The sequence below is a fragment of the Zophobas morio genome, unplaced genomic scaffold (assembly GCF_036711695.1).
Source record: "Zophobas morio isolate AGI-343-1 ecotype UQ-CSIRO unplaced genomic scaffold, CSIRO_AGI_Zmor_V1 ptg000099l, whole genome shotgun sequence".
Classification (NCBI taxonomy): domain Eukaryota; kingdom Metazoa; phylum Arthropoda; class Insecta; order Coleoptera; family Tenebrionidae; genus Zophobas; species Zophobas morio.
In genome coordinates this window covers 416510-443853 of record NW_026972204.1, presented here as the reverse complement: position 1 = coordinate 443853, position 27344 = coordinate 416510, and the positions used below count along the sequence as shown (strand labels likewise).

The 27344-nt window shown below is 34.4% G+C and overlaps 2 protein-coding genes and 1 long non-coding RNA gene across 6 annotated transcripts; all 3 read right to left on the bottom strand.

Moving 5' to 3' along the window:
- Positions 1-5202: 5202 nt before the first annotated feature.
- Positions 5203-6551, bottom strand: LOC135144434 (nucleoporin NUP35-like). Of its 3 annotated transcripts, none has more exons than XM_064076479.1 (8): positions 6481-6551; positions 6270-6346; positions 6145-6215; positions 6017-6097; positions 5775-5951; positions 5599-5726; positions 5429-5544; positions 5203-5381 (listed from the first exon to the last, which is right to left on the bottom strand). In XM_064076479.1, exons 1-8 carry the CDS (start codon positions 6497-6499, stop codon positions 5220-5222), a joined length of 831 nt encoding a protein of 276 aa, XP_063932549.1. In that variant the 5' UTR covers positions 6500-6551; the 3' UTR covers positions 5203-5219. The 3 variants fall into 3 exon arrangements, with proteins under 3 accessions (XP_063932549.1, XP_063932551.1, XP_063932550.1); XM_064076481.1 differs by having other exon boundaries at positions 5787-5951; XM_064076480.1 differs by having other exon boundaries at positions 6017-6085.
- A 995-nt stretch (positions 6552-7546) lies between these two features.
- LOC135144440 (uncharacterized) lies at positions 7547-8540 on the bottom strand. 2 transcript variants are annotated; one of them, XR_010283136.1, is made up of 5 exons: positions 8441-8540; positions 8168-8374; positions 7939-8111; positions 7739-7823; positions 7547-7632 (listed from the first exon to the last, which is right to left on the bottom strand). It is a non-coding gene; the product is annotated as an uncharacterized LOC135144440 (long non-coding RNA). The 2 variants fall into 2 exon arrangements; XR_010283137.1 differs by having other exon boundaries at positions 7739-7810.
- A 7141-nt stretch (positions 8541-15681) lies between these two features.
- Positions 15682-20805, bottom strand: LOC135144398 (protein diaphanous homolog 3-like). Its single transcript, XM_064076439.1, has 32 exons — positions 20655-20805; positions 20530-20607; positions 20394-20479; positions 20182-20318; positions 19973-20051; positions 19854-19919; positions 19685-19799; positions 19558-19622; positions 19370-19501; positions 19206-19313; positions 19080-19159; positions 18963-19028; positions 18791-18907; positions 18699-18738; positions 18517-18648; positions 18288-18458; positions 18161-18226; positions 18051-18102; positions 17854-17982; positions 17663-17790; positions 17511-17613; positions 17342-17462; positions 17195-17282; positions 16976-17134; positions 16849-16917; positions 16714-16800; positions 16530-16659; positions 16315-16472; positions 16134-16262; positions 16011-16073; positions 15819-15958; positions 15682-15768 (listed from the first exon to the last, which is right to left on the bottom strand). The coding sequence occupies exons 1-32, from the start codon at positions 20743-20745 to the stop codon at positions 15702-15704; spliced, it is 3252 nt and encodes a 1083-aa protein (XP_063932509.1). The 5' UTR covers positions 20746-20805; the 3' UTR covers positions 15682-15701.
- Positions 20806-27344: the final 6539 nt, after the last annotated feature.

Sequence of the window (27344 nt, the reverse complement as noted above, 5' to 3'; positions counted from 1 at the left end):
AGTTTAGATATTTTTAATTGGTCTTCTATATTTTAATTTTTATTTCTGTGGTTTAATTTTTGTTAAGGTTACGCGTAATTTTTACTATGATATCCCACTGATTAACGTCACTTCAAATTATTATTTTATTTAAAATGAACAAAATTTACACGAGGCAGATTTAACGGGGTACCTATTTAAGGTAGTATGTTTCGGATATTTGTTACAAATTATGTTTATATATACGATGTTTAATGGGGATTGTAGAGTAGATGTGGTGTTTAAAGTGTGAAATTTAGTGCGTTATTCAAATTTTAGGCTGCATTTATAAATTAATATCGATTTTATAATATATGTTCCCAATTATTTTCATTTTGTTTGGTTACCCTAACTTTTGTTTACCAAATATAATCTTATTCCTAAGTCTAGCTTACCCACCGCAATTAAGTACTTTCTAAGTGTGGGCTTAGCCTTTTTCCCGTCAAAAAAATTAGCATGGCCAGTAATATAAAATACTTTCATCATTTATTCTATTAATATTGCAAAATTTAAGTTGCATGTTATATAATAACATTTCTTCTTTTTTAAAAATGTGGATAAGTTTGTGCATTCATTAGTTCTCAATATTTTTAATTCTCACCCTCAGTCCCCCACCTGGTTTTAATAAATTAATTATAGCTCCTAGGCCAAAAATATGGATATAAGAAAGAATTAGAAACAGGTTAAATTGCTTTACCCTTACAGCCGAATAAAGTTAGGTAGGGGTTATACAAAAAATTATATTCTAAACTTAGAAACTATTTTAATGTGGTTAAGACGGGTATTATTAGCCCCTAATGACATTACATGATGTACTTTAAATTTCTCAAGTCGCGCGAGCGTCTTATAATTATACGTTGTACAAAACCTGTCCAATAACCCACAAAATTACATCTTTCGTTAATAATGGATTATTCGGTTTAAAAAGATTACCATTACAATTTTTTCAAATTAAAAAAAAATTGTTAATTTGTAATGTTTTAAAAACTCTTATAACTCTTGTGTATATTATATGGCGCAGCAAAATTGGTAATTGAAGTAAATAAATTAAATTTATGAATGTATATATTCAAATAATATATATAAATATGTTAAATGCGTCTGAAAGATTTATGAAAAAACAAAGTAATAGTAAAACGTGTTACGAAAAGACTGTTTTATTGACCACTTTACAAGCTGTATTATATTCTTACAAATGGTAGAACGATTTTTATATGTATGTGTTAGTCTATACCCACCAAAAAAAAATTAATCTTTATGTCCTTTCGTAATTTTACAAAAACCATAATAGCTTTCATTAGTCTTAAACTTCTAAAATTGGTATACTGTAATCTATGTTTTATAATAGTAATTGTAGAGTGTAGCCTACAAAATATCATAATAGAGGGTTATTTAAAAAACTTTAAACACGGTAATAATTTATGTGAATAAATTTAACGATATAATGGTTTCTGGGTAGCACAAAGCCCAGCAGGGCAAACCCCTAGTGAAAAGAAACGAATTTTGTGAGCATTCCACATACATATATCATAATGCCCAAAGGGCCGTGTTTTCAATGTGCGAGGAGGCGCTCCACTGACGACTTCTTTCTATGGCACAGTGGGAGACCTGTAAGGCTCTCTTCTATTACCGCTGCTTTTCGCGCTCTAAACGAATGACATTCATCCGCCAGTTCACCCTCACACGTGGGCGCCATTTACGCCGATGATAGATTCATCCACAATTTATCTCGACGCGCTTGCTAACTGGTGGCGGCAATGGGGCCTCTCCATTAAAACCGCAAAAAGCAAGGTGTATCTTATAACCTATGAACGCCATGCGCTGCGAATACCTTTGTTCTCAGGTTTAAATACCTGAGGGCCATTTATAAATCCTAAGCTGTTGTGGCTTCCACACGTGAATTACGTGGCGGCGAGGGTCGAGGCAGCGACCCAGATGCTATATCCTCTTGCGCCTCAAAAGTAAACTTTCTTCCGCAATAAGCGAAGACTATGCGCTCTGCATTCGGTCGATTATGACATATGAATCTTCCTGGGCCTACGGCTTATCGGCAATATTGTTCTCTCCTTAAGTACAACAAAAAATAAACTGCTGCGTCTTCCAACAAAGGTGTCGTGGTTTATGCGCAAAATCTGATACACTTCACCACGAACTAATGATTTACCTGATAACCACAATCTTTAAAAATGCTGTCTTCGCCCTCTAAGGACGGATAGCTGAACACACTTCCTGCCTTGGCGCACAATACTGCCGTCTGCGCCACGCACTCTTAGCATGACGCTTGAAAGCTTATAATTAGGGCTTTAGATCAAAGGTGAAGGGCACATTTTAAAATAATTTTGTACTGGTGGACGACTAAAAACCGGTTTGAGAGCCCGTATATTAAAAATCGTTAACTCGATCGAGCACCAGGAAAATGTTACGCGCCCGTAGACACAAACTTGAAAATTTTTGTTTTTGTGTTAATATATTTATATTTTAGTGTTTTATGTCGTGCGTTTTTTGGGTTTTGTGTTTTTTTGTATTTTATAAGTTTCGTGCTTTATACGTTTTTTTCGCTTTTAATTTTTTTGTATTTTGTATTTTTTTTAAAAGAATAAGTGTTTTCCTTGTTTTTCGTGTTAAGTTGATTACTAAAGTTGTTTTGCATTCTGGATTTTCTTGCAGCCTAAGGGCATTTTTGTAGGCTAGATTCTCAGAGTTGTTAAAATACTATTGCAAATATCTTGTGAAGCTAACTTCAGATTTTGCTAGCTTTAATTTTTTTTATAAGTAGGACTAGGTATTTCTTTCCTAAATGTAACTTTTACGAAGTGTGTCTCATTTTCTAATATTATCATTTGAGCTGTTTATAATAATTAATAAATCAATAGCTAATTGTGTGCATTCCTCAAGTTAAACTGTGGTGCCTTAACTAAAATGTTATACAAAGGGGAGGAAAAGTAGCTTACTGGATTACTTTACACTTTTAATTAAAAACAGATTTGGTCATATGAAATTATTCCGAAGCAATATAAACTAAAAGTAACGCTTCGCAAAGTATAAATAATCTTATAGCGTGCTTATAAGCTTAAATAGATCTTTTTGCGTGACTGCCTGCATAATTTAAAAAGTATCTAAACCAACATTTATAGGAGAGAACGGTGGTTGTGACAAAAACTTGGAAGGCATCAATGGTTAAGCAGCGTGCACTTAAAAGTAGGACGTTCCAAATGAACTTAATAGAAAATAATAAGGATTACGTAATATATTAGAGTTATCCTTCATAGTAGGTTACTGTTTAAATGTTAAAAATATTTAGTTAACTCTAATCAGGTCCTAGTAACGTGATAAGATAATAAATAAAATGTAATTGAAGATGCCTACATTTTATATAATGCTATTAAACATATTTTCGGACTAGAAATTCCAGTAACAATTGATAATACTTATTAAAAAGCTAAAAATTTTGATCAGTCTTAACCACTACATTTTTTCAATTTACGAGTTTTTATCGAATGATATAATCCTTTTATAGTAATTTCTCTCTATTGTTAATAAAAGCGAAGTTTTTAGTAGTTATAGCTTAAGCTGCAGGACCCCCCAGGGGACGTAATATCTCCCTCAAGTACTATTGCCAGCTATAGTTTTTCCCATTTTTAATAGCTCTTCTGAGCCTGGCGTGCGTAATAAGTATAGCCAAGGTCAGCACCTATACAAGCTCTTTAGTTAAATCCTCGAAAGAACCAAGATTACCTCCTGGTACTAGTGGAGAGCCCACAAACGTTGTACATTGAGGTAACAAAACTGGAGTAATTTAGCAAGAGATTCAGGTCCCATTAGGGATTAGGTGGAGCACGTTTATCAAATAACGACCGATCTGCTAACACTTATTAGTGCTATTTACCAGTACTAAACAGTTTTTGGGTTAATCTTGCCATGCAATCTAGGATTTTATGTTTTACAAACTATTGTCCGGTGCGTCCTACTTCAGAAGCGGCCGCGCTGAAATTTTATGCTAAAAAATTCTTTTAGAATTCGGTTACTAGTGCCGCCCTATCATCCAGCTGTAAGCTAAATGACTGCTCCATCTCCTTTTCTCGAGTAAGTCCTGTCATGCCGGTAAAGTGCGTAATTGGGGAATTTATTAGATGTTCTGGTTTCTATTGGGCAAATATTTTCTGACTATTAGAAAAGGTTGATACTCTTCACTGTTGCAACCCACCATTTTTTTTGATGCTTCCAACCATTACTTGAAATGATGACGGAGTTGTGTGTTGACATTCCGTGAAGTAACCCCTCGCTTTGTCTACTTTAAAAAATACCAAGTCACTATAAAGGCCTATTCGGGCAGATGAAGAAAGAGGTTATGAAGTAGGGAGGGGTGTTGATCTCAACCCCCTTCTATAAGCTTTCTATGTTAAAAAACGCTTCAATTTTTAGAATTGGTTCAGTCCTCCCCCCTCTAATTAGCTGCTTCCCCTTGAAATAAGGGCGCACTTAAAGTTTTATAATTAATAATTATTTACTGCAAAAGAACTTATTAAACGCCGACACTTTTCGAGCCTTGAGGAGCCAAAACTAAGTCAATTTTCTTGTTTTCACCCCGACAGAGGGTAAATCCCCCGGGGAGGAATTTCCAAACCTCACCCTCGTTAACAAAAATCCCATTTTGTCGACAGATACTAAGTTTTCCTTTCGAGCTATCGCATTCCTTTAAAAGTGTTTTCTAAATGAATGAACGTTCGTTAAAAGCTTTGCTATCATTCCTTTTTCTAAAAATAAAGGTTGTTCTTTTTTTATAGCTAACGGTGGCAAGTTGGTAGTGCTTGCAAAAATCCTGACGCTAAACAGCTTATCACAGTTATAAGGTAGTTTTCAACCACCCTGACGTGTAGCTTTTGCTTTTACTCTAAAACCCTAGCGTAAACTTTGTTTGCCTTAAAGCAAACCTTTTATTCGCATCGTTCACTTAATTACCTTACATATGAATTTTATAGACTTTGCAAGCCTTAGATTGCACTTTAAACAAACCTTTAAGTTCCTCTTATGTGGCTTGAGTGAGGTAGTTCTACAAAAATACTTCATGATACACAGCTCTAAAAAGTTTAGCAATACAGCTAAAATTTTATAAAAATTTAAGCAAGAAATGCCTTTTTGTTCACTTAAGACAAAAACCGCATATTTTTATTAAGATTTTCTTACCACCAAACATGAAAATGCTACGACACAAAAAAGCTCACAAGCGCGTCGAGAAAAGAATACAAAGGCATCTGCCTTCCTTTGAGAGAATTTTTAAGGGGATTAACTATATGACGCTCTTTTACAGTACTGACAACAGAAGGGCGAGAAGCTGTCGTGAATCTTAACTTTTGAGTAGTATCCTAAAAGGGCTAAGTCTGAAAGGGGAAAGGCAAGAATAAGAATATACATTTTTCTTCTGATAGAGCGTGACCCCAATCATTATATTTCCAATCACGTTGCCGTGCTTACTCAAGGCCAACTGCGCTTCAGAGGCAGAAGAAAACTTGACATGAATCCAGTTTGCTAAAAGTAAAAACTTTAAAAAGGACTATATAAGAAGCACAGTGTAAACGCTACCTCCATCAGGTCCTAGCCAATGATCTGTTATGGTACCATACTGATCAAAATACTTTAAAACCCGAGACACATGTTCCAAAGAAAAGCCATATATTGTAACTGTTTTAAGTGCATCACTTTCCTCTTCCCTTTATATAGTAAGTAGCTGTCAGTTAATAATAAAATACTAAACTTACGTCGTCCTTAACTTATGCTCAGTATAAGCTGTAAGATTTAAATCTTGCTCGGTAGATACCAAGCTTAAAGGTTCAGGAAAACCGAAGTCGGCTAACACACAACCGTTATAAGAGCCTAACGTGTCATGAGGGGCAGCATCCATAATAGAATCGGTGGGTATCTTTCCAGAAAAAGGGCTATATTAAGCATGGCAAAATTTCTATATAGTTATAAAATAAACGAAAATAAGAGTTAAAACTACATTCTCTTAGAAGTAGTTGAAGGTTGCCTTAACGGTGAAACGTGGGAAGCATTATGACTGAAAGTGTCCCTATCACAATCTCTACATGTTATTAGAAGGATAAAAAACTAGCTAAATTTAAGACATACATAGCTTCGTTTGGTGAACAAAGGGAACTTTGTGCTTTCCATAAAGCTTGGTGTTTAGAAGCTGAAGCGACCTATAAAGAAATTTAAGGATTCGCCAAACTATTTAAATAACTAAACAAATGTACAGTTCCAGGGGTATATATAACTTGAGGGAAATAAGGGCTACTTTCAGTTCTAGGTAAATGAAAAGCCTCTTTTTTTTCTAGGGAATTTATAAAAAATTGTGATATTGATATTAACTTATAGAGGTTTAAAACACCAGAATAATAAATGTATTAAAGGTTAAAACAAAAGCTTTGTACACCTATAACAAATGAAAATGAAAACTCTACTAACGATTGTAATGGTAAGCCATAAGGTTTATGACATTAAAGAACAGAAAACTAGTTTTGAGCGATAGTTAATCAATAAGTTTTTACTGCATATTACAACACGTGGCCCAACAGTAAAAAAGTTTGTCACCATTATTATTCCTCAGCAGCGCAGAGTGATTTTATTCTTTTCTCCTCGAGCGGCGGTTTGTCATACTTGCATCTTACGTTTGGTAGCGGCACTGGGCTGGGCAAGTTAATAATGTATGCAGGATGGAAGCTCTGATCGAGGAAATTACATTTAGTCATTGGTTCTATCAGTGATTTTTTTTAGTTTTATTGCTTATGCTTTACCCATTTCGAACATATTCTCGAGCATATTGGTGAACCAGGAATTAGTTAATTATTTTTTAATTACATTATAACTTGGGCTCCACTTTCATGCTTACAAATGCATAACGATGCCTTAGCCCAGCATATCACTGAAATAGTTCACCTTTTATATCGTAGCTTACATCAGTTTGCAAGTTTATTGATGGAAAATATTAACAAATCTATGCAAACGTTACTTTTAAAGTAGACTGTTGGGGTCTAAAACTTAACCTTAATTAATTACAATCGCAAAAATACTTAACTAATTACCTAATATGAGCATTTATTTTATTTTATTTTCCCCAGATTATGATGGTTGCATAAATAAATAACTTGCTATCTAATATGGGCAGTGTATTTAAACTAATTCTAATCTACAATGGTTAATATAACTTTATTAACCATTGACTTAAAAACTCAAACGGAGGCCTTAAGACCACAGGCCTATTTAAATAAAGTGCCTCCCTTTTATATCTTTCATTTTATATTATGAATTCGAAGTCTTATCTATCCCTCCTTCCCTTTAATAACTTTGACCTGGGTCATCTTCCATTAAGTTTCTACTTAAAAAAACTTTCACCATTCTTTCACTGTGGCTAATAATGGCTGAACATCGCCATAAACATGATCTAAACGCTGTTTAATTTATGTAGGTTTAACACCCTCTTTAGTAAGAACGTTTAATATCTATTTTTCGAAAAAATATTATAAATATCGTCGAACCATTCTTTATTCAGCAACTAGTTGCTAAGATTATCCCAAGGCGCAGCTCAGCAGATGTAAGTCCTCTTCTAACTGGCACTTCCTAAAGATAACTTTTAGATGAAGCGAAGGATGAAATCTATCTTAGATGCAAATTCTATTAATAAAACACCTACTTCATCTTGTCCCCCAAAGATGCAATAACCAACCTATTTTGTGAGTTCCCTCTTGAAGACGATATATCTTCGGAACAAGAAACAAAGCCTTTACCGAAACAAAACCTAATAGTCCGGACTTGAGTAAGAATGAATACTCTTTTTAATAATTAGAAAGAAAAAGAGTATTCCTTAATTAACAGAAGACTATTTTAAAATAAACTTTAATCAGTAAAGCTGTTAATATATATCACTTGGCAACGGTCAGAACTCGGGCTTGAAACGATATGTTTTTTTCTGCGATATCACTTTCTATGATGAAACTATACTCAGAAGTTCAATATGTGGTTTCAAAATTTGATTCTATATATTCCATTTAACCCTTTAAAGGGCAAAACTCTAGGGCATAAAGCAGATTTGTTTTTTTCTGCGAATTCACTAAATTGAACCTGGATGAAAAGTGGTAAACATAGTAACCAGTACCTTTAAGGGGTTTTCCAACAATTACCAAATTAATAATTAAACTTTTTGAGACCACACAATGCGAATATTTTACGTTTTCTTTCCCTGAAGACAAGCACCAAAAAAAAGTTTTTTATGATCGGAACTGGAATAGACCTTACCGTATTCAAGAGGATTTACTGAAGCAAGATTTCAATTCTATAGAAGTTTTGGAATGAATTAATTCCCCTAACGTAAAGTTTTTAATGTGCTTGTAATACTATTTAAAACAAAAATAACCATATATATTATTACAATCTGTCAACTTGTTGCGGTTGAATTCTTGCAACAAAAAGTTATCAACCAGTGTTTTGGAGCCAAGCTAATGGACATCACCTGGTAAACTGTCCATAAGACGCTCGTATCCTAAAGCTGAGCCCTTTATTGTACCAAATTATCCAGCTTATTATCGTGCCCCAACTATATTTTACTCTAAGATTACTAAGCCACCCCAATTTTTGCCTAAACAACCGTGTACCCGTTAAATACGTCACCGCGTATTACGAATGAAATTTAAGATGCACCTAGCAAGTTAGTCGTTCAGATCAAACGCTATTTTTAAAAAACTTATTACAGTTCCTTAAAGCTGACTCCCTACGACATCTATAACTTGCGTAATTGAAAATTAGTCTTTAAAATGCTAACGGTCTCTTTCTATCGCACACGGTAACTTTGACGTTGCTTTGATCAGCGAACTCGCTTCAAATCTTGGCCTTGCTAAACAACCTTGAATCAGCAGGTGCTGCAATATCCACCTAGCCTTTTAGAAAAATACCATAGCTTGTAAACCTCGCCAATTGAAACTAAATAAAGTTGATCTGGACACCACCGTTAAACTTCGGAGTATGTGAATATTGTCGCTAACTTAAATGCATAACATCCTTTTTAGTAGTAAGTCTACCAACACAGATGGCCGGTTCCTCAAAAGCTTTGGTTACCCAAAGTATCTAGCCGTTATTGGCTCTCGTACACTTACTCATTTATCCCTCCCCATACTACTTTGTTACTAATTACCATGCCCCGTTGTCTAAAAATAGTTACTACCTTATTAACTGCGAGCCCTTAGTTTATGATAACTGGAACAAATTAAATTATGAGATAAACAGGAGGTTTAAAAATTTCCATTTAATTCCCGATATACAAGGTATAGATGCTGAGATTGATACTTTTAAATGTTAGATTAATGAATTTGTTAATAAAAGAAAAGAGTTAAAAAAGTAGGCACACTCTCATCTCATAGGGTACTCCTAAATTATATTGCTTGTTAAACTAAAAAGATAACAAAAGCGTAAAGCTATAAAACCTAAAATTCTCTTGAACCCTCAGTGCTCGCCTCTTACAAACGTGAGTCTAATATATGATAACCCTTAGAGGCTAAAAACTTTAAAAACTATTTATCTGGAAACTTTAATTTCTACTATAAAATATATTTAAGTAACCCTATTATAACAAGTATGGCTGATGAAATTACGAGTTTCCTTTCCAAAAATCATCCTGTTTGGCCCCGTTTCCGTCAGTGATATTAACGATATTATTATAAAGCTTAACAGTAAAAAGGCTCCAGATTCGAATAAAATTCTAACGCCAACCTTAAGTGTCTACTTAGGTCTGGTATAAATTTCTTAGCGATTAATTCAGCCCTCGTTTAACCATAACCGTTGGAAGTTTACCACAATTATATTTCGTCCTAAAGCATATCATACTTCACAATGTATAGCTGACTGTAAGCCTAATAGTTTTCAATTTCTAGTAAGAAAAGTTTGAAAACTGTTTTAATGTTTAATCACTTGCCATGGGATAATTCAAGAAAAACAATTCAGCTTTAGGAAAAATCTTTTCACTACATTTCAACTGTTTTGTATTATTAAATATGCCTCGAGTAATTTTTATTTTAAAAAAAATGCAACAGATCTACTCCTACTTGATTCTGAGAAGGCTTTGGGCAGTAGTGGCACTTAGGGTTACTGTTAAAAGAGGTAGACTTTAACTGCCGACACCTTTGATACGTACGATCCTACCATCTTTGTTCAAAAGTAAATTTGCCTATGAAATGCGATTCTTTCTTTACTTCCACGGGTGCCATACATATGCTTAGGTATTTTACAGAGCTCATTTCTCGCCTCTATGCTCTTCTCAAACTACATTTCCGGCCTTCCAAGGCACTCGGACAATGAACTCTCATTTTTTGCAAATGAAATAGCATTATTCTCACCTTCTAAAAGTTACAAATTAGTTTACTCTCAATCACAGAGATATTTTCTAAAGAAGGAAAGATGGAATTATGCCTAGAAACTTAGTATTAACCATATTATTATTAGGTAGATTGCGAAAGTCACCGGATGGAGGTTTGCTTATTTACGACACCGAAATATCCTGCTGTTTGAAGCTAAGTATCTTTGGGTTGTAATGTATACTAAACCAAAAATAGGATGAACATATCACTTATTCCATTTAGAAATCAAAACAAACTGTGAGATAATTGTACATGCTTATGCCGAGAAAGCCATTTTAGATTAGGGACAAAATTCCTGTTTATAAAGCTTTTACTCGCCCAATGCTGGTCTATGATTCACACTTATGGGGTTACCGTTACGAAATTAAACTTTAATGGACGCAAATTTATTAAAATCAACTGCTTTGTATATTTAAGAACTCAAGGGTTTATCATAAAAGTTCCGGTACATCATGAACTTCTTTACAACAATGGAGTGCATTAAATTAATTACCAAAACAACTTTTGCTAAAATGAGTACATACTAGAACTCTCTAATAAAAAAGACTATAAGTTATGGTTTGGACGAACGTAGGAAGTATCCGGCATTTCCTATCGTTCTGAGTGCTATGAAGCCCTCTCTTAGGGATACTTAATTACTTAAATTTTAAAAAACATAAACGGGAAAAGGAAACATCAAGAAGCTATTATGTGGGAAAACATCAAATTTCTATTTGAGGAAACTCGTTCAAACCTTGCCAATACAATTGCAAGCAACTTACAAATTCTCGTGGACTTTTGCCACTGAAGTTAAGCTAACCCGTAAGGTCACGCATGCTAATTTTCTTACATAACAGTTAAAATTCGCCTTTGCAACTTTAGTGTATCCTCCGACAACGGCATATAAATTTAATCGGTTTGGGTACACGTACCGGATATACATTATAGGGAAGGATTTAACATTTAGTGTAGTTACGAACTATTGATTGAATTTCTTAAAGGGTTAGCTTTTCATTGGGTCTTTTGTTTCCTTTCAGTAGTAGAATGTAACATACATTGACTTCAGCCATTAGCACCTATCCCATTACCTAGAACGATACTGAATACTGAACAGCACTAGTACTGTTACTATTGTTTACATTGTACGGAAGTGCGCACTACTTTGATGTCAAAGTACTTAACCTCCTTACTTTACCTTAAGTAACCTAAAATAAAGAGAAATAAACAAGAATTCGATTCATCCCTTCATCAACAAACATAGAATCATCTCAGCTTCCAAAAAGCTTTCACAACTTTAAATACGAAATTAGTGAAGAGTACTTCTTTTCAATAAGTAACACAAGGAACAACACTATCACATGCCAGCACGACAACTGAGTTGGATTATTTCAAGGATTTCCATGTTCGTTGATGAGTGAATGTATTGATTTCTTGTTTATTTCTCTTTATTTTAGGTTACTTTAGGTAAAGTTAGTCTGCCTTCATATTAGTATGGCCCTAAATAAATAAACAACGAATTTGCCAAGTTACTTATAATTAAACGTTTTTTGTCAGCTAACCTCCGCAGGTTTTTAATGAAAATGTATTTCCATGAGCCAGTTTTCAATCATTTTACAACTTGTCATTTACCCTACCTCTAAGATCCAAGTAGTTATTAATTCTTTTAATATACTATCTAGTTTTTACTCTACTCTCCACTTGTATAACTATCCACTTCAAGCGCTTTTACCCTCAAGGAACGTAATAGCAAAGTATTTATGAAACTAACAGGTTAAAATACGTAAATTTATCATACAGAATTGGAATTTTTAATGTAATAACAAGAAGTTAATTAAAAAAACTAATTAAGTTTGAATTTTATAAAAAATTACTTAGATCTTTGTAAAACCTAACTATTAATTTCTTTAAAAAAAAACTTTAATGAAATACTACATATTAAGGTATTGTATTCTCTATTTCTAATATAACTGATATGTATAATAACTTGTTACAACTTTATAGTTGTATATCATTGACTTATATATACTAAATTTTTATGCTTATACTTATATTTCATTCGGTTTATATAATAGAGTTTTGAGGGACAAAAGACTAAAATATGGCTAGCAAACGCCAAGTAGTCAATTAACTTATAAAGAACTGAGTAACTACCACTTTTATCCTTCCATTCTAAAAGCCAGGTTTTTTATATTTCTAATTTTTTAAGTTTAAGGCCTTTATAGCGCTTTTATTTGTGTCCTTAGACAATGTAGAGGCGGTAATTATTTACTGAATTTTATGTTTATAGGAAGCTATAGATTTAATAAAACCGAAATTGTAAATATATCAATTTTTATCTTTTCATATATAAGAATTCGCATTTCCGCATTTACGTCTTATATAAAAAATTAAACCTTAAAGAAATCGCTAGTAAGTTTATTGTTATACACCGCACTATTATAGCACGATTAGCCAATAGATATGTGTTTTCCTTTTAACCTAATTAATTTAAGAGTAACTTGGCTGAATTTTCGCTCTTTACTCGCAACGGTTATTAGTGTAAATAAAGGCTGCTGAAGGCGATAACTGATTAGGTTTACAGTTTGCAAACAGGCTTTGGTAGTTAAGCATGCTTTAAAAGTTAAAAAACACACACTCTACTCGCATAGTATAAAATTTATGGCTCCATTGAGCGAAGTTTTATAAAAACTGTTTATTAATAGTAATAGCGTTGCTCGCCTGATATATATACAAATGAGCACCACAACACTTCACAACAACCCCACCTAAATCTCAGGCGTACACTGAAATTGCCTGTGAGCCCTTAGCAGAAAGTTCTTAAAAAGTTTAAGAATCTACTGTAAACTTAGAAAAATTAAAAACAAATATTGAGTTGCTTAGGAGTTTTAAGGTCAAAGCTTAGAGAAATCTAGAGTCAGAGGATATTTCGGTAGCCAGATATATTGAGTTAAATGTGAACAAGTCGCTATGGAATATCCTTCTAAGTTAAAACAACTGAAAGGCGATAAAACAATTCACAAAATTTGACTATTGCAGCAGCGGGCCATCTTTTTGTGAGCAAACATTTAACTAAAAAAACAAAAGCTGTTTCCTATTTGTACTCCACTGTCTCTTACCTGTTAGTTTAGTTTACAGAGTTTGCAAACTTTTAAAACGAAAAAGATTTTAAACTAGCAAAACCAAAGCAATTACTGAAAACTAGTAATATTAAGAGGTTGCTAGGAATACCTAGAAGAATAACATTAAAACACAGCGTATCACCAAAAAAAGAAATTGAAGTTAGATGTTAGTGTAGCTTACAATATACAATTGTTTCGTACAGTGTAATACACTAAAGTGCTATGAAACTACACTCCCTTAGAAACCTAAAAAGAACGATTCACATAAGTTACAGTGATAAGATTTTTAAAATCCTAAAACCAGGATTAAATAATTTACCTAACTCTAATTTAAATTTTAAAAAATTTAAAAAAGGATATAAAAAAACCTTAATGTTTGTATATAAAATTAAGATACAATACAGAATTTCAGCTTCATAGTTATTTTTCATATTAGCTTTATCGGGTGATAATGGTTTATATTACTTTCAGAATAGACTTGTGATAATAGTATAAAATCTTATAGTATATTAATGGATTCATATAGTTTCGCTAACTATAAAAATATCTTTTTAGTAATGAGACCTTCCTCAACAATTTTATCTGCAGAGGTCTACTAACAAGCCATGGGAGTGCTCCTAACAACATTTTGTGTAAAACATTTAAACCCTCAAAACTCCTACGTATAACCCTCATAGCACCTACCACAGTCAACCTAACCCCAGGGAGACCTGAAAAAACCCCCTTTATAATGTGACAAAACCCTATAACCCTACCCTAGCTTAAAACAAAGAAGCGCCTGTTATGTAGAGTTTTTCTAGTTTCTTCCCAAATATTGATTTTTTTTAGCATCTATTCTTATGGTTTTATACCTTAACTGCTCTTAGATAGATCACTTATTATATTTGGATTGATTTACTTTTTACTTTTCCGAATATTGCAACTTACCTTTACTTTAAATTTAATAACCGACTCTAAAGATGAACTCTAAAGATGGGGTGTTTAAAAATTTATAGGTCACTAATTCTTCCGTACATTATTATTTATCAATGGTCATTTTAATTCCGTTGCAAGCGGGTTGCGTACTTACTTAAATTACCTTCTTTTTACGGTAAATTTATAAACTATGTTCCCTTTTAGATGACGTGCAGAACAAATTGAAGACTAGCACTTTACAGAACAACTTTTTTTTGACTTTTTGCGGTCTCAATAAGTTGAGCGCATACCGCATAGTTAATATGAGGCGAGTGGACACCAGTATACCCACTAGGAGAGTTCCTTGACCGGCATGAAGATTGAAAGGTAACGGAAACATATCCGGTAGAAAACCGCTAAAAACCACCGCCGGAAGAGGTGTTCATGATTAGACGCGAGCTCTCCCGGAGACATCGATTGATGTCGCTGAAGACCGATAGGGATGCATAAATTACATAAGGGGTTAATTAACAAGAACAAACTAACAAGTAATTGCCTAATCCATATTAAAAATGAGCGTGTGTACGTGATTGTCCTTTTATAATATCAAGGGAATAAATCCTAATTTTATACTTCGTAGACTAACTTTATAGCAGAGTTCGAACTTAAACCATATATAAATGCATGGATGCTACTTGGTACATCATAAATTAATTTTTAGCAGTAAGGAAAGAAGGTATATAGTAAATAACTAAGGCTGTAGAAAATTTATCCGATCCTCCGCTAGCCAACCTACTATAGTTGTAAACAGCAGGGTTTACCTTTAAAATGGCGCTCTGACGGATACCAGTAAAGAATTGAGTACATCAAAAGAATTTATAGGATGATTCTAAGAACTTTACCAACTAAATAAGTTCCGTATTGGAAAAAAAAAAAGGTGAATGGTCTTAAATGACCGAATACATTGTATGGAACAAGTTCAAGGGGGAAGAATGACTAGATAGCTGTCATTATCAAAATTTTGAGTTTTCGATGCTGCATAATAAATCCGCTTAAGTATTAAGAATAATACACCCTTTCGGGTTAACAAGTAATTTCCATACTAAGTTGTGAACTATAGTTTTTTAAAGGCATTATAAACTCCATACGAACCTTTCAGCTTATAAGGCCACTGCTCTTAAAAACGGTTACATGAACTACCGCGACGCATAATTTTTACCCCTTTCCTACGAGTTGTGGATGGAAAGTACTATCAAATATAGTAGTTAGGCGGCTTGTTTATTAGACGGATTTATGAAGGGTCAGCAGAGTTATCCTTATTAACACGTGCTCTCTTTGGCCGCTTCGAATCGTCAACTCTATAAAAATAATAAAATGTATAAGCACCAAAAGAAAATTACACAGTGACCTCTGAAAAGCGTGGCCGCTACGTAAAGAGGAAAGCAAGTTGTCCATGACGCCCTCGCCATCATTTTGGCTGGCCTGCTTAACAGCGTTTTCCTTGGCAAGCCGCTTCTCTTCCTGTCGTCGCTTCCTATCTAGCTGTTCCTGAAACAAAAGTAATAAGTTTGCATGTGGCAAAGACTTTCTGCTGACGTACAGCTTCTTTCTTTTTCTCTCTCTCCGCTTTCTCCTTAACAGCCCGATTCTGAGTGCGAGCATCCTTGTTTAAAAAAATAGTTGTTGGATATTTTATCAGCGGGCGCATATGAGTATAATATGCCTTGTACGAGTCTACAAAACTTTTAATAATTGAAAAAAATTCATCCGAGTGAGTTTTACTGGGTTCTTCACAAAAGTAGGTCACCAGCTCACAAAATTTCTTCTTGCCGTTTTCAAATATGCTCGATGCCTGCTTGCCAGCAATAAACCAGAGTTTATTAGTAAACAGAGCAATGCCGAACCTTCTCTGTCTGCTCGCGCGCTTCCGCGAGAAAGACACCCATGACCGATGCAAAGTTATCTCCCGGAGGACTCTTCTCCTGAGTGGGCAATTCCTTCTCCACTGCGTCTAGCCCTCGTTTAAGTTCTCGCTCAAGAGCCTCCAGAGCAGAAACGTCAGCTGTTCCGATTAACAGTGGAAAAGCGATGTCCGAAAGAAATAACACTTGCCAAATACCTCTGGATGCAGCTTCCACGCTGGGCAAGTCCTCATACCAATTGGCGATATCAGGAAAATTATTGTCGATCACCTCTGCTAAGAAGTTTAGCAAAGTTGCTCTGTTGTCTACCGTTTTGGTGTTGGACAACTGAATAAGTAATCGTAATAAGTCTCCCTCGAAATAAAAATAGTAGTTTCCTACTTTAGTTAGAAACTCCAGCTTAAATCCGTGCACAGGCCCGACGGATTTTATGCTCGAGTTCATGTAGTTTCCGAGCAAAAGAATAATCTTTTAAATTAAGTTAACACCTACAATAATGTCAAGTGCAATAACGACCTCCAGCAAACTAGAAAACTTTTTACTGTTTCGCACTTCTAACGAAGCATCCAGGAGACACTTGGCGTCCTGTAAAGGCAAAAACGTGACGCGCGTGTCCAAGAAAGGCAACTACATACAAGGGAACCCTGTCGAACTCTGAAAAAAGTTCCTTGTATTTGCTTTTAAATAACATAGACTTGAGTCGCTGCTCAAAGTTCGGGATCTCGAAAGTCATGGTATACAGAAACTTGTCTCCGAGACTCAAGGACTCAAAGTCTTCGTTGAACTCTTTCAATGCCCTTTTCTAAAGCAAGGTTTCCGAGTTAACCACTGGTCATGCTCTAATGAAAATGCGGTTAGCGACCTCGTCCGGGTCCGCTTTGAACTTCTCAAAAGTCGAAAGAGTTTGCTCATCGAAAATCTCTTCGTTCACCTCCAAAAAATTTTTTTTGCTAGCAATGTACAAACGTGGTAATAAAGGAAGAAAGGAATTACTCGCAATATAAAATACCACTCCTCGCAAGAGAGCTTAAGTCTTCCTAAAAATATAGACAGATTGTAGGCTTTCTTTGGATCGATAAGAACAATTTCCTCTTTCTTCGCAGGCTTTGCTTCAGCCTGATTGGTCTCCACTACGAGAAATAACAGCAGATGCAATTGGTGAAACACGAAGTCTCTACCTTCCTTAAGAACTTTTTTCTTGGCACAGAACTGAGACTCCAGCTCTTCAAAGTTAACAATTCTTTCCCATTGTGTTTCATCAACTCTTTGCCAAAAAGAGCCCTACAAAAGCTATTAGAAACTAGTTCTCAGGACTTGGAAATCCCAGCACTTTCGTCTGCATAAATGGAATTTGGCTCCAGTTCACTCTCTTCATTTGCTGCTTGGGCTTGTAAACTTTCTTCTGAGGCACATTCTCCTTCATTGAGGGAGGAGGAGGCGGCGGCGGTACGCCCAATCCTGTAGCGAATAGGATGGGCTCAAGAGGGGGTCAGAACCACCCGTCTAGAGATGTAGTTGTACCTGGAGGCGGCGGCGGCGGTGGCACCATTCCAGGAGGAGGGGGCGGCGGTGGTGGCGGCGGGACACCGCTGGAGGACGCGCCCTCGATAATCTGGTGCCCGGCGGAGACTGCTAGTCTTGTGTCCTCCTCTGAGTAGCAAAAAAGTTAAAAGAGCTTAAAGCAGCGAGCGAGGCAACTTGATATATAGAAAGGCGACCTTTAATGACAGGCACGGTTCCCCAGTCGATGGTAAATCCAGCTTCTTTCAACTGCTCTCGAAATAAAAAGTAAGCACGAGACGCTTAACTAAAGAAATAATAAAGAAACCTTAGCCTTCAGACGTTCCACCTCTTGTGTCTGTGAAGCTACCATTTCGGCAGAAGCCTTAACTTTCTAGAGCGGCGAATGATAGTGATGATGAGGAAGAAGCGAAGGAGAACGAAAACGGTGCAACCTCAGCGTCCTTTCTGAGCTGTTCGTCTTTTTTCTCACTGATTTCAATACACCGCTTGCGTTCCTCTGCAATCTCCACTTTGACATTCTCCAGTCTCTCCTCCATCTCCTTTATAGAATGCTCCAATTCTTTTTTCGTGTCAATTTTCAACTTTATAATATTTTCCAGCGCCTTTAGAAGAAAGTTACTGCTACCAATAAAACACAGAGAAAGAAGAGACACTTGTTACCTTTGTCATGTTCTTTACGGATTCCTTTAATTCAGCCAGTCGCTCTTTACTGACATAAGAGTCAATTAAATCGTAAACGTCGAAGCCGAAAGGGTTAGTGTCTGGAACGCCCGGCCGTGGCAGATGAGCCACCTTCCGAGTTGTAAGTAGCGAGGAAAAAGGCGCTTATGGAGAGAACTTACGATGGACATAATTTGGGAGATCAACCGGTAATATTTTGGTCTGTGAAAAAAATAAGGGGTGACAGAAAAATAAACAGCAGCCATCACCTTACCGAACCGAATGGTCATCTCGAATAAGCATTAAATTCTGCAAAATGGACAAAAAGTATTTATCAGCGCCAATTTCCGTTGTGATTTTTTTAAGCACACTAAAGAGCGCATCGCGGTTCCTTCCAAGGCAAAACTGATAAAAACTAATAAGTAATAATGTTATTGAAATCTTACGACAAGTCAATTTCGTCAATATCCAATTTTGAGCAGAGCTCAGCTAGATCGTCGTTCAAATTGGTTCTAGCGCATATTGAGCAGCCAGAGAGCAAGCAGTAATATAGGAAGGCGCACCTGTAGGTGGCTACGTGGGCAAGTAGAATATCCCCTCTGCCATCCTTTCCGCTGAGGCAATGTCCAAGATCACTGATTTTCTAGATTCTTTAAGACATTTGCTCAGTTAAAAAATGATTTGAATACTTTCAGAGAAGGATCCACGGCTAAATTGGTTAATTCACAGCGAAGTTGCATGCGCAATTCAAAATCCTCACAACTGAGCAGTTGGTTTAAGAATATTACGCAAGACGTCTAAATAAAGAATTACGGTGAATATATAACGATAAGGGACATAAAAAAGAGGAAACCAAAAAGATTATGGAGGAGGAATTATATTGACTTGCAGTTCCTTCATCAGCATCGAATTGCTCTGCTAGCAGGTTAACGACTTCCTTCATCATTCGGACGAGGACAAAAAAACGGCAGGGCTCGCGAAGACGCTGAATTCGAAATAAATCAACATCAAGTATAGAACAACTTCTTAGAAAAAAAAAGCCTTGCTAAGATGAGTCATTGCATCCAGTACAAGAGAATAGCTTCGACTGGAAAACAAACACATCGCTATTAAAGTTATAATGATATACACTAGCAAATTCTCCAACTTACCCAAAGCACGCAAGTACCTGACAGTAGATCCAGTACAATGGGGACCACCTGCATGCTCTGGTAAGACAGAGTCATTGCAAGCAACTGCAGGGCTTGGTTACCCGGACACTCAATAACTTTCTCAAGACCATACTGCACACCACAATTAATAAAAAATTACTTTGGTATAATAAAGCTCCTCGTTACTTTGTTATTCATAAAACTTTTGAGACAAGTCACTGAGTCTCGTACTGCAGGCATTACGAAATCGACCTTTTTTTTATGACAATCACATTAGATAGTATTATAAAAAAAAATTAATATACGTCTTGGCTTTGAAAAACATGCTGAAGCGTGCTACACAAGACATGAAGACCGTTACACTCAGCAAAGTTTTTAACCCAACTGCACAAAAAAGCAAATAAAGGCTTAAGCTGCAGGTAAACCGCTAAATAATATGACAGCAGCTAGGACTAAAACGGCAGCAACAAGCAAATAATAGACAACTGCATAAAAAGAGTGCGTATAATAGTACGCAAGTTCCTTTGATCTTAAAAGTGCCGCAGTAAACGACAATTTTTCTAGAATTGTGTCTGGTTTTTTATTGATAACAGCATCTTTCAACTCGTCAACTAAGGTTGAAGGTTCGGCATGATCCTGTCCAGTTTTTTTCTAATTTCAATAAAAATAAAATAGCAAAATAACTTTTAATTGAAGTCAACTTAATGTTACAACAAAAGATGTTACCTTTATGCTTTGCTGTTTCTTGTAAGTCTCGATTATCTCCTTTTTCGTGCTAGCGGGTAAAGCAAATATACTGGCAGCAGATGCTCCTAATAAAATCGTGAAATATAAATAAAACGATATGCAAATATATAAGTGCCAGTCAAGTTGCTTTCTTCGCACATCTGCTGAAGCAGGAGATCGGTGTTGGGTGTATCATCAACTCTTTGGTCTTCCTCTTAGCAAAGTATGAGGTCGTAGGGCGCATAAAATATTGGAAAAAACCTTTATCTTTCCTTTCTTTGGTGTCTATAGGCCCAGAAGTAATAGGTGCCGTAGTGTTTTTGTGCTTTTTTTCCTTCCTTTTCCCGAACATAAAAAAAAGAGATACAAAACCTTAGGGGAGAAACTCTCGCTTCAAAGTTAGCCAGAAAAAGGATACTTCTAAGGCAAGCAAATCTTTAAAAGCTATTACTCGGTAAGGTAATTTTGCACCCAATGTCATCTCACGTTGTATACGCAAGTAACATTTGTTTTTTGTATCCTATATTGATTGGTCATACCACTCTTTACTTTATTATTGACGTAAAAAAAGTTTTTACAATATAAAGGGTTTAGATATACATTATTAAATTTATAATATATTTTAAAAGTTTAATGCTGGAACGTAGTACCAACAGACAGAAATTAAACCACATTGTCATCGACTATTATAGGAACTCGTTCCTGGTTCATTTTTTATCTTCGCTTTTTTTGACGCCTTCTGTAAACCTCTATATAATATTATTGATAAAATAAATCATGCAGTTTACATATTTGTATCTTTGTTTATTATGCTAATAAGTTAACGCAATCTAAAAGTGGGTTTCTATTAAGAGTATCACCAAGTGAATGTACATAAACCCTAATGTTACAAAAAAAAAGAATGCTTTTGCTTTCCAGTTGCTGGTCTCCTGTTCTCTGTTTTTAGTAGACGTAGTCAGTCAGCCTATAGAGTCTGCATACCGGCAGTCGTATCAAACTATTATAATTTGAACAGGTCGACAGCCAAGAACTCTAAAAAATTTTTTTTTGATATAGTAGTCATTTGTATTTTATAGTGATTGAACACGCGATGAATAATCAAACCTCTATTCGAAGTTGAAACCAAAGCAGACTGGCCTGACTGGGTATATTGAGTCTTACTTAACTAGAATCGACGCCGTCGAGGCATTAACCGATGTGCGATGTAAAGATAGAGAAAAAATTGGTTTAGCTTGGCATGCAATGATTTCTACCACTGCCCTGACCTTGTTTAATATAGTACGAGAAGTTCGAGGGACTGATAAGCTGAGAACTTTAATGAAACCCTGCAGTTTTGGAACGCCCGTTATTACGGAGAGCATGCTTTTGGCCTTATAAGAAGAATTTTCTACAATCATAAAGAATAAAATTAAAGGCATTTTGACCCTCTTGGTTAGAATCAACCTGTTGATCTTTAGAATAGAGCATCAGGACAAGTCAGACTAAAATTAGTGACCGTAAGCAATTGACAAGATCCCTGGGTGCGCTCTTCAATGAGAATTGGGCCACTTTTAAGCAAATTTTTATAATGAATCGAAACAGTTCTGAAGCAAAAATTAGTTGAGAGGGGGATATTTCATCAGCAATCTTTTGGGAGGCTGTGATGAAAGAGGAAGTTCAAGCTAAATAAAGTTCCGCAGATGATAAAGCTTTCATGATCCAGTTCCCAAAGTTATCGCTTATTAATACAGAGGCGAATATTAAAAAAAAAGAAGAAATCCTAGGAGTTCTGTGAAGCACTATAAGTGTGCTATATTGCCAGAAGCTATAAAAGGCGACGTAAAGAAACATCTTTTATTAGTAGGACTGTGGATGTTAGTCGACTGCTTATTAACCTTTTTCAAGAGCGAATTGTCACATAATTAAAGATAAAAAACTAATTGAGCATAATAGACCCTGCGAAGAGTGTATATTATATTTGAATTTATGAGGGCGAGGTTACTGAAAAAGAGTGCCGCGTCAGTGGGAATCGAGCCCACGAACCTTGTGTACGCGAGTCAATATCTTCACCGCTAGGCTAGGACGACCACTCGTTAATTTTTCTTATTTCTTAAAGTATTTTTTATATGGTTTGTCTTTAAAGTTGTAATTGGCCATATGCAATGTTTTTATATAGATGCACTGGAAATTTAAACTATATTTAAAGAAATTGCGATATTATTAAAAAACCACATTTTAAGTGTAGTTTAATTTAAAGGGTAGCATTAACAATGGTTTTATAACTCAATTTTTTCAAACTTATATTTTGTTACCAACTTAAATGTGTAGCCGATAGGCTGTTAAAAATTGTTTATAAAAAAAGAGGCGTACCGTCAAAATAGCATTTTTATGTCATATTTATTAAATTTCTGTGTAATTTGTTATATAATGCTGTAGTGTTATAATCACTAAATTTTGAGTAGAAAAAAGGAAGGTGAGGGTATAGTAATGTAATATTAACGCCAGCAAACTATATAAACTCATTGCGGGCACTTCCTCATTAAGATGGATTGAAAAACCTTAGAAGCGAAGAAGAGCAGAGTATTTGCTGTTTTGTAATTTATGACGTAAAACCTAATAAGGTAAGCATCCACTCTTATAATAAAATATTTAAAGTAAAACAATATTACAAATACCCTGTCTACTCTCGCTCCTCTTCAACCGACAGCGAGCACCACCTGATGAGTATATAGATAATTAACTGCTCTGCATTAACATGATGGAGAAACCAAAATTTAATACATGAACGTGTCCCCATAATAGTTTGCAATTGGAAATTTTGAGGTATAAGAAGTTTAGCATCATGCCATTTTAAAACATTTCTCTAATGGGACATTTTTATAGGTCATTTCCCTCTTCCTCTTTAGTTTATTGGTAATTTGTCTGTAAAATAGAATATTAACATCAAATTATTTAAATATGTGCTTTAGTTTTGTATAATTAAATTAGCAGGGTCGGTCTTGCTATATAGTTTAACTCTTCCCTTAGCAGTAGATTATATTTTAAAAGGCAATACTTTACTCGCAAATTTAATTTAAAAGTATTAAATATTCGATTCTTGGTTATTTTAAGTTATATTAAAATATACTGATTATTTTTGTGCGAAATTATTATTATATTATACAAACTTTAGAGAGAGAAAATTTTAACTGTTTGCCTTAGAGTATGTGGTCATTTCTTAATTTAAACTTATAATTTTCAACAACCCCAATGTTAATTCTACTTTAGCATTTTCAAATTTTCTATAGTAAACCAAATAACCCTGTGAGTTCTTTAGGTTCGCAAAAAAGCTTATTCAGAAATTAAAAATCACTTGTCGATACTAAACAAGGTTAACTTCATCCAAAACATTTTTAACAGTGAATTTCTAGATTAAAACTTGAATCCCTTAAACCTTTAGTGGTTTGTATTTATTTTATAAGTATAAGAAATTGTACCCAATTATTTTTAATTAAATAGTTTATTTTAAACAAGAAATTTGATAACACTATTATGCACATATTTTATACATTTATTGCACGTTTTACTATAAGAATCGTTAATCTTAAGACCTACTTTCCTGTATAACGCTTTAATTACTTATAATATTTTAAACTTGTCTAAATAAAAAAATTATTGCTTATAAATATTTATTTCAATAGTGCACAAAAGTTTCAGGATTATATATAGAAAAACCTAACTTTAATAAATACCAGAAAATTGTTATTAGCATCAATATTCAATTATAGTGGATATTGTGTGCTAGGGTACGGGTTGCCTGCTGGAGCCTTTTTAGTTTGGATATTTAAACAGGACAATTCTAATTATACATGGTGTGGTTTAAGTTCACACTTGCTCTAAGAATGCATCATCTTCCTCTGTGTGAAGGTTAAAGTTTAGAGATTAAAGTGATTTATTTTATGGGGCGCAGTGGTGAGGGCGCATGGAAAAAGAGTTCGGTAAAAGATTAAGCTGGAACCGTGAAACTATAATTTAAGTAAATATAGGTCTGTTTGATATCTTATGAATCCTATTTACATTTATTTACATCAAAGTGTTTAAGTTATAGACTTATTCTCTTTGAAAAATTTTACTTAAATTTAATATTAACTTCATATTTTTTAAATATTACGTAAGTCAGTTTGATTATTAAAATGTTAATTATAAATTTTTTTTATTACTAGTTAGTCTGAATGGATTATAAGCCTGGCCTTTACGTCAAATGAATTCATTAATTTTATATGGAATTAGAAAGCGATCCTAGTGTATGCAGGTTTCGCACTCTAAAAGATTATGACAATTGTTAGTGGAAAAACCAATCCTTTTAAGTATGTTTAAGTAACAATTGGTAGAGATTAGCTCTACTTATCTTAATATCTCTTTCTAAAACGCCGTTGTTTACGCATTTACTTCAAGGTTTAACATATTATAAACTTGAAAAAATATTATTAGTACTGAAATTATGAAGAATCTTCTTGTTTTATAATTAACAAGTAAGAAGGGTTTTACAATTTAGGTTTATGGCTCCTAGAGTTGAAAATTAATAATGTATGGAGGCAGGTGCATAATATTATGCAATTTGCTGTGTTAATGTGATAGAAAGAAGAAGCATCGGAGGTGGTAGAGCGTCCATGGGTCCCTTTATACGTTAAAGAGTGCTGAACCTTAAGTACTGACTTATCTGTTTTAAAGATTAATAGCGCTCTTCGTTATATTAAATTCTTCGAATCTTCATACTAAATTTCAAAATAAATATTATTTAGTTAAAAAGTTAACTTTTTGACTTTATTTAAAATTTAAGTTTTTTGACCTCCAAGATAGGTGTACTGGTATTGCTAGATAACCTAAATTTTATTACAGACATAGCGAGCTCGTACGGGTATCAACTTATTGAAAAAAAATTTGCTTTGATAATAATAATAATAATTAAATAATCTTTAGTTACCCATAATCAAACTAATAGGTGCGCAATAAGCTAAGGTACGATAAAATAGTTCTAATGTTGAATTATACTAAACTACATACTGAAAATAGAAAGTTAAGCAGTTTGGTTAATTTTTCGTTCTTTACCAATTAACCCCTTTACCTAGGAGTTTATGAAGAACAAAGGCTATACAAATGTAGTAGCAAAACTCCTAAACATGACAAGCGTAAGATGACAAGTGTACGGCAAGTAAAAAACTAACCGCGCCAGTACTTTAATGCAAGGTAACCTTCAACTATGGACTTCCTTGAACTAAGATTATTAATCGGAAGCGAAAACCACACATGTTTTTAGCATCTTACAATAATACTAACCTTTTTTGGTTGCTTGTTGTTACTACCCCTTTAGTAATAAAAAATGGAATTTTCGAAACTTAGAGGAGTTGTTAATACTTATGCTCTACATAATTGTAACTTACAATAATCTAATAAACTTCGGAATAATTTATAAAACCTTATAGAATGAAACTTGAAGATCGAAGTAAAAGCAATTGTACTGAGGACAAGAAAAAGACACCACAAGTAACAATTAAAAAATATAGCAAACCTATTTTTGATAAAATTAAAATTAAGAACAGGAGTGTAGCTTCGGTGGAACTCTCGCCAAGTAATAGTTATAAAAAGCAAGCACTTAGTAGTCTCCAAAACCCAGCTGAGAAAGATAGCGAATGTTCGGTTAAATCTAGCCCACAGGAAACAAAGTTTAACAAAAAATCAAGCTTGTCCCGTTTACTGACTAGACAGTCGTTTTCTAAAAAACTTGGTTTTCATAAGAAAAGGATAACATATAATCCTTCGAAACTAACTTCAACGGTAACAATTAGTAATAAACACAAAGGCAGCTTAAATAATGAGAGTTTCACTCGTCGACGTACCCTCGAGGTCCCTCCATCTTTTACAGAGTTAGATGTAAGCACCCAAATTTCAAATCTTAAAAGTAAAACAAAGCTAAGTCTTAGTTTTAAAACTAATGAAAATAAGCACGATACTAGTATTGCTATCGCTAACAATGAAATATCTTTTGAAAAATGGTTAAAGGAACAACAAAAATTACAAGTTTTGGAGAAACAAATGCTTTCTAGTATACCAAGAAAAGATAAGAAAATCGAACATACAGTTTATAGAAACTGTTTCAGTGGCACAGATGTAACTACTTGGTTAGTTAATGAGTACCTCCAGCCTGAAACTCCAAGGATAAATGTATAAGTTGTAATACAAATATAACTTTTTTTTTTTTTTAATAAGTTTTCGTTTATAACAAGTGCTTATAGTTACCTTATTAGTGTAACTTGTACGCAACCCGAGTAATATTATATAAAAAAATCTAAAAAATAATAGAACTACTTTCCTTGACGGTTTTTAATTTTTCTCTTATATACTTAGTTGTGAAAAGTAGGTGTTATTCGTAGTTTGAGCAGGGTAGTGTATAAGAAAGTATGAATTATCAAGCTTAAGATTTTGTTCAAGACAAATAGTCGTAGCGTCTTTTATCTCGAGCCATATTTGCCTTGTAACAGTAACTTATTAAAAAAGGTCTCTCAGTTGTTTTTAATTTTTTTTTCTAAAATATAGGCGCTTCGCCTTGGTCAGCTACTTTTGCAGAACCACATTCTGGAAGAATGTGGGAGGAAAAATGGAATTTTTATAATTTCGTCAAAGTTGTATTACAGATTTTCCAGTGAATCTAAGTTATATCCAACTTCAGAAGAAGTCAAAACTTTTAAAAAGACAAAAGTACCCGTTAGGCTTCAAATCTTGTTTAATTCTGAGCATATAGTTAGGGCTTACCCCGGTAATCTGTTGCTAAAGAATATTGTGAGGATGTTGGAATTAGAACACCAAGACAAAAAACCCAATGAGTACGTAGAAAAAGTATACAGGATCTATGGCACGCTTATACCTTTGGAATCTCCCATTTTTGAAGTCTTAGACCAGGATGATATAATTATTATTGAAACTAAGTAAGTTGTA

What these genes read in the sequence shown, in the direction of transcription:
- LOC135144398 (XM_064076439.1), bottom strand. Translation starts at nt 20,745, where the DNA reads ATGTTCGGGAAAAGGAAGGAAAAAAAGCACAAAAACACTACGGCACCT. An exon ending in CGAAGAAAGCAACTTGACTG is followed by an intron (nt 20,480 to 20,529) that starts GCACTTATATAT and finishes CGATTTTATTAG; the next exon opens with GAGCATCTGCTGCCAGTATA. An exon ending in TTTTTTCAGAGTTCGACAGG is followed by an intron (nt 16,918 to 16,975) that starts GTTCCCTTGTAT and finishes TTGCCTTTACAG; the next exon opens with GACGCCAAGTGTCTCCTGGA.
- LOC135144434 (XM_064076479.1), bottom strand. An exon ending in TTATATATACCCCTGGAACT is followed by an intron (nt 6,216 to 6,269) that starts GTACATTTGTTT and finishes ATTTCTTTATAG; the next exon opens with GTCGCTTCAGCTTCTAAACA. An exon ending in GAGCATAAGTTAAGGACGAC is followed by an intron (nt 5,727 to 5,774) that starts GTAAGTTTAGTA and finishes TACTATATAAAG; the next exon opens with GGAAGAGGAAAGTGATGCAC.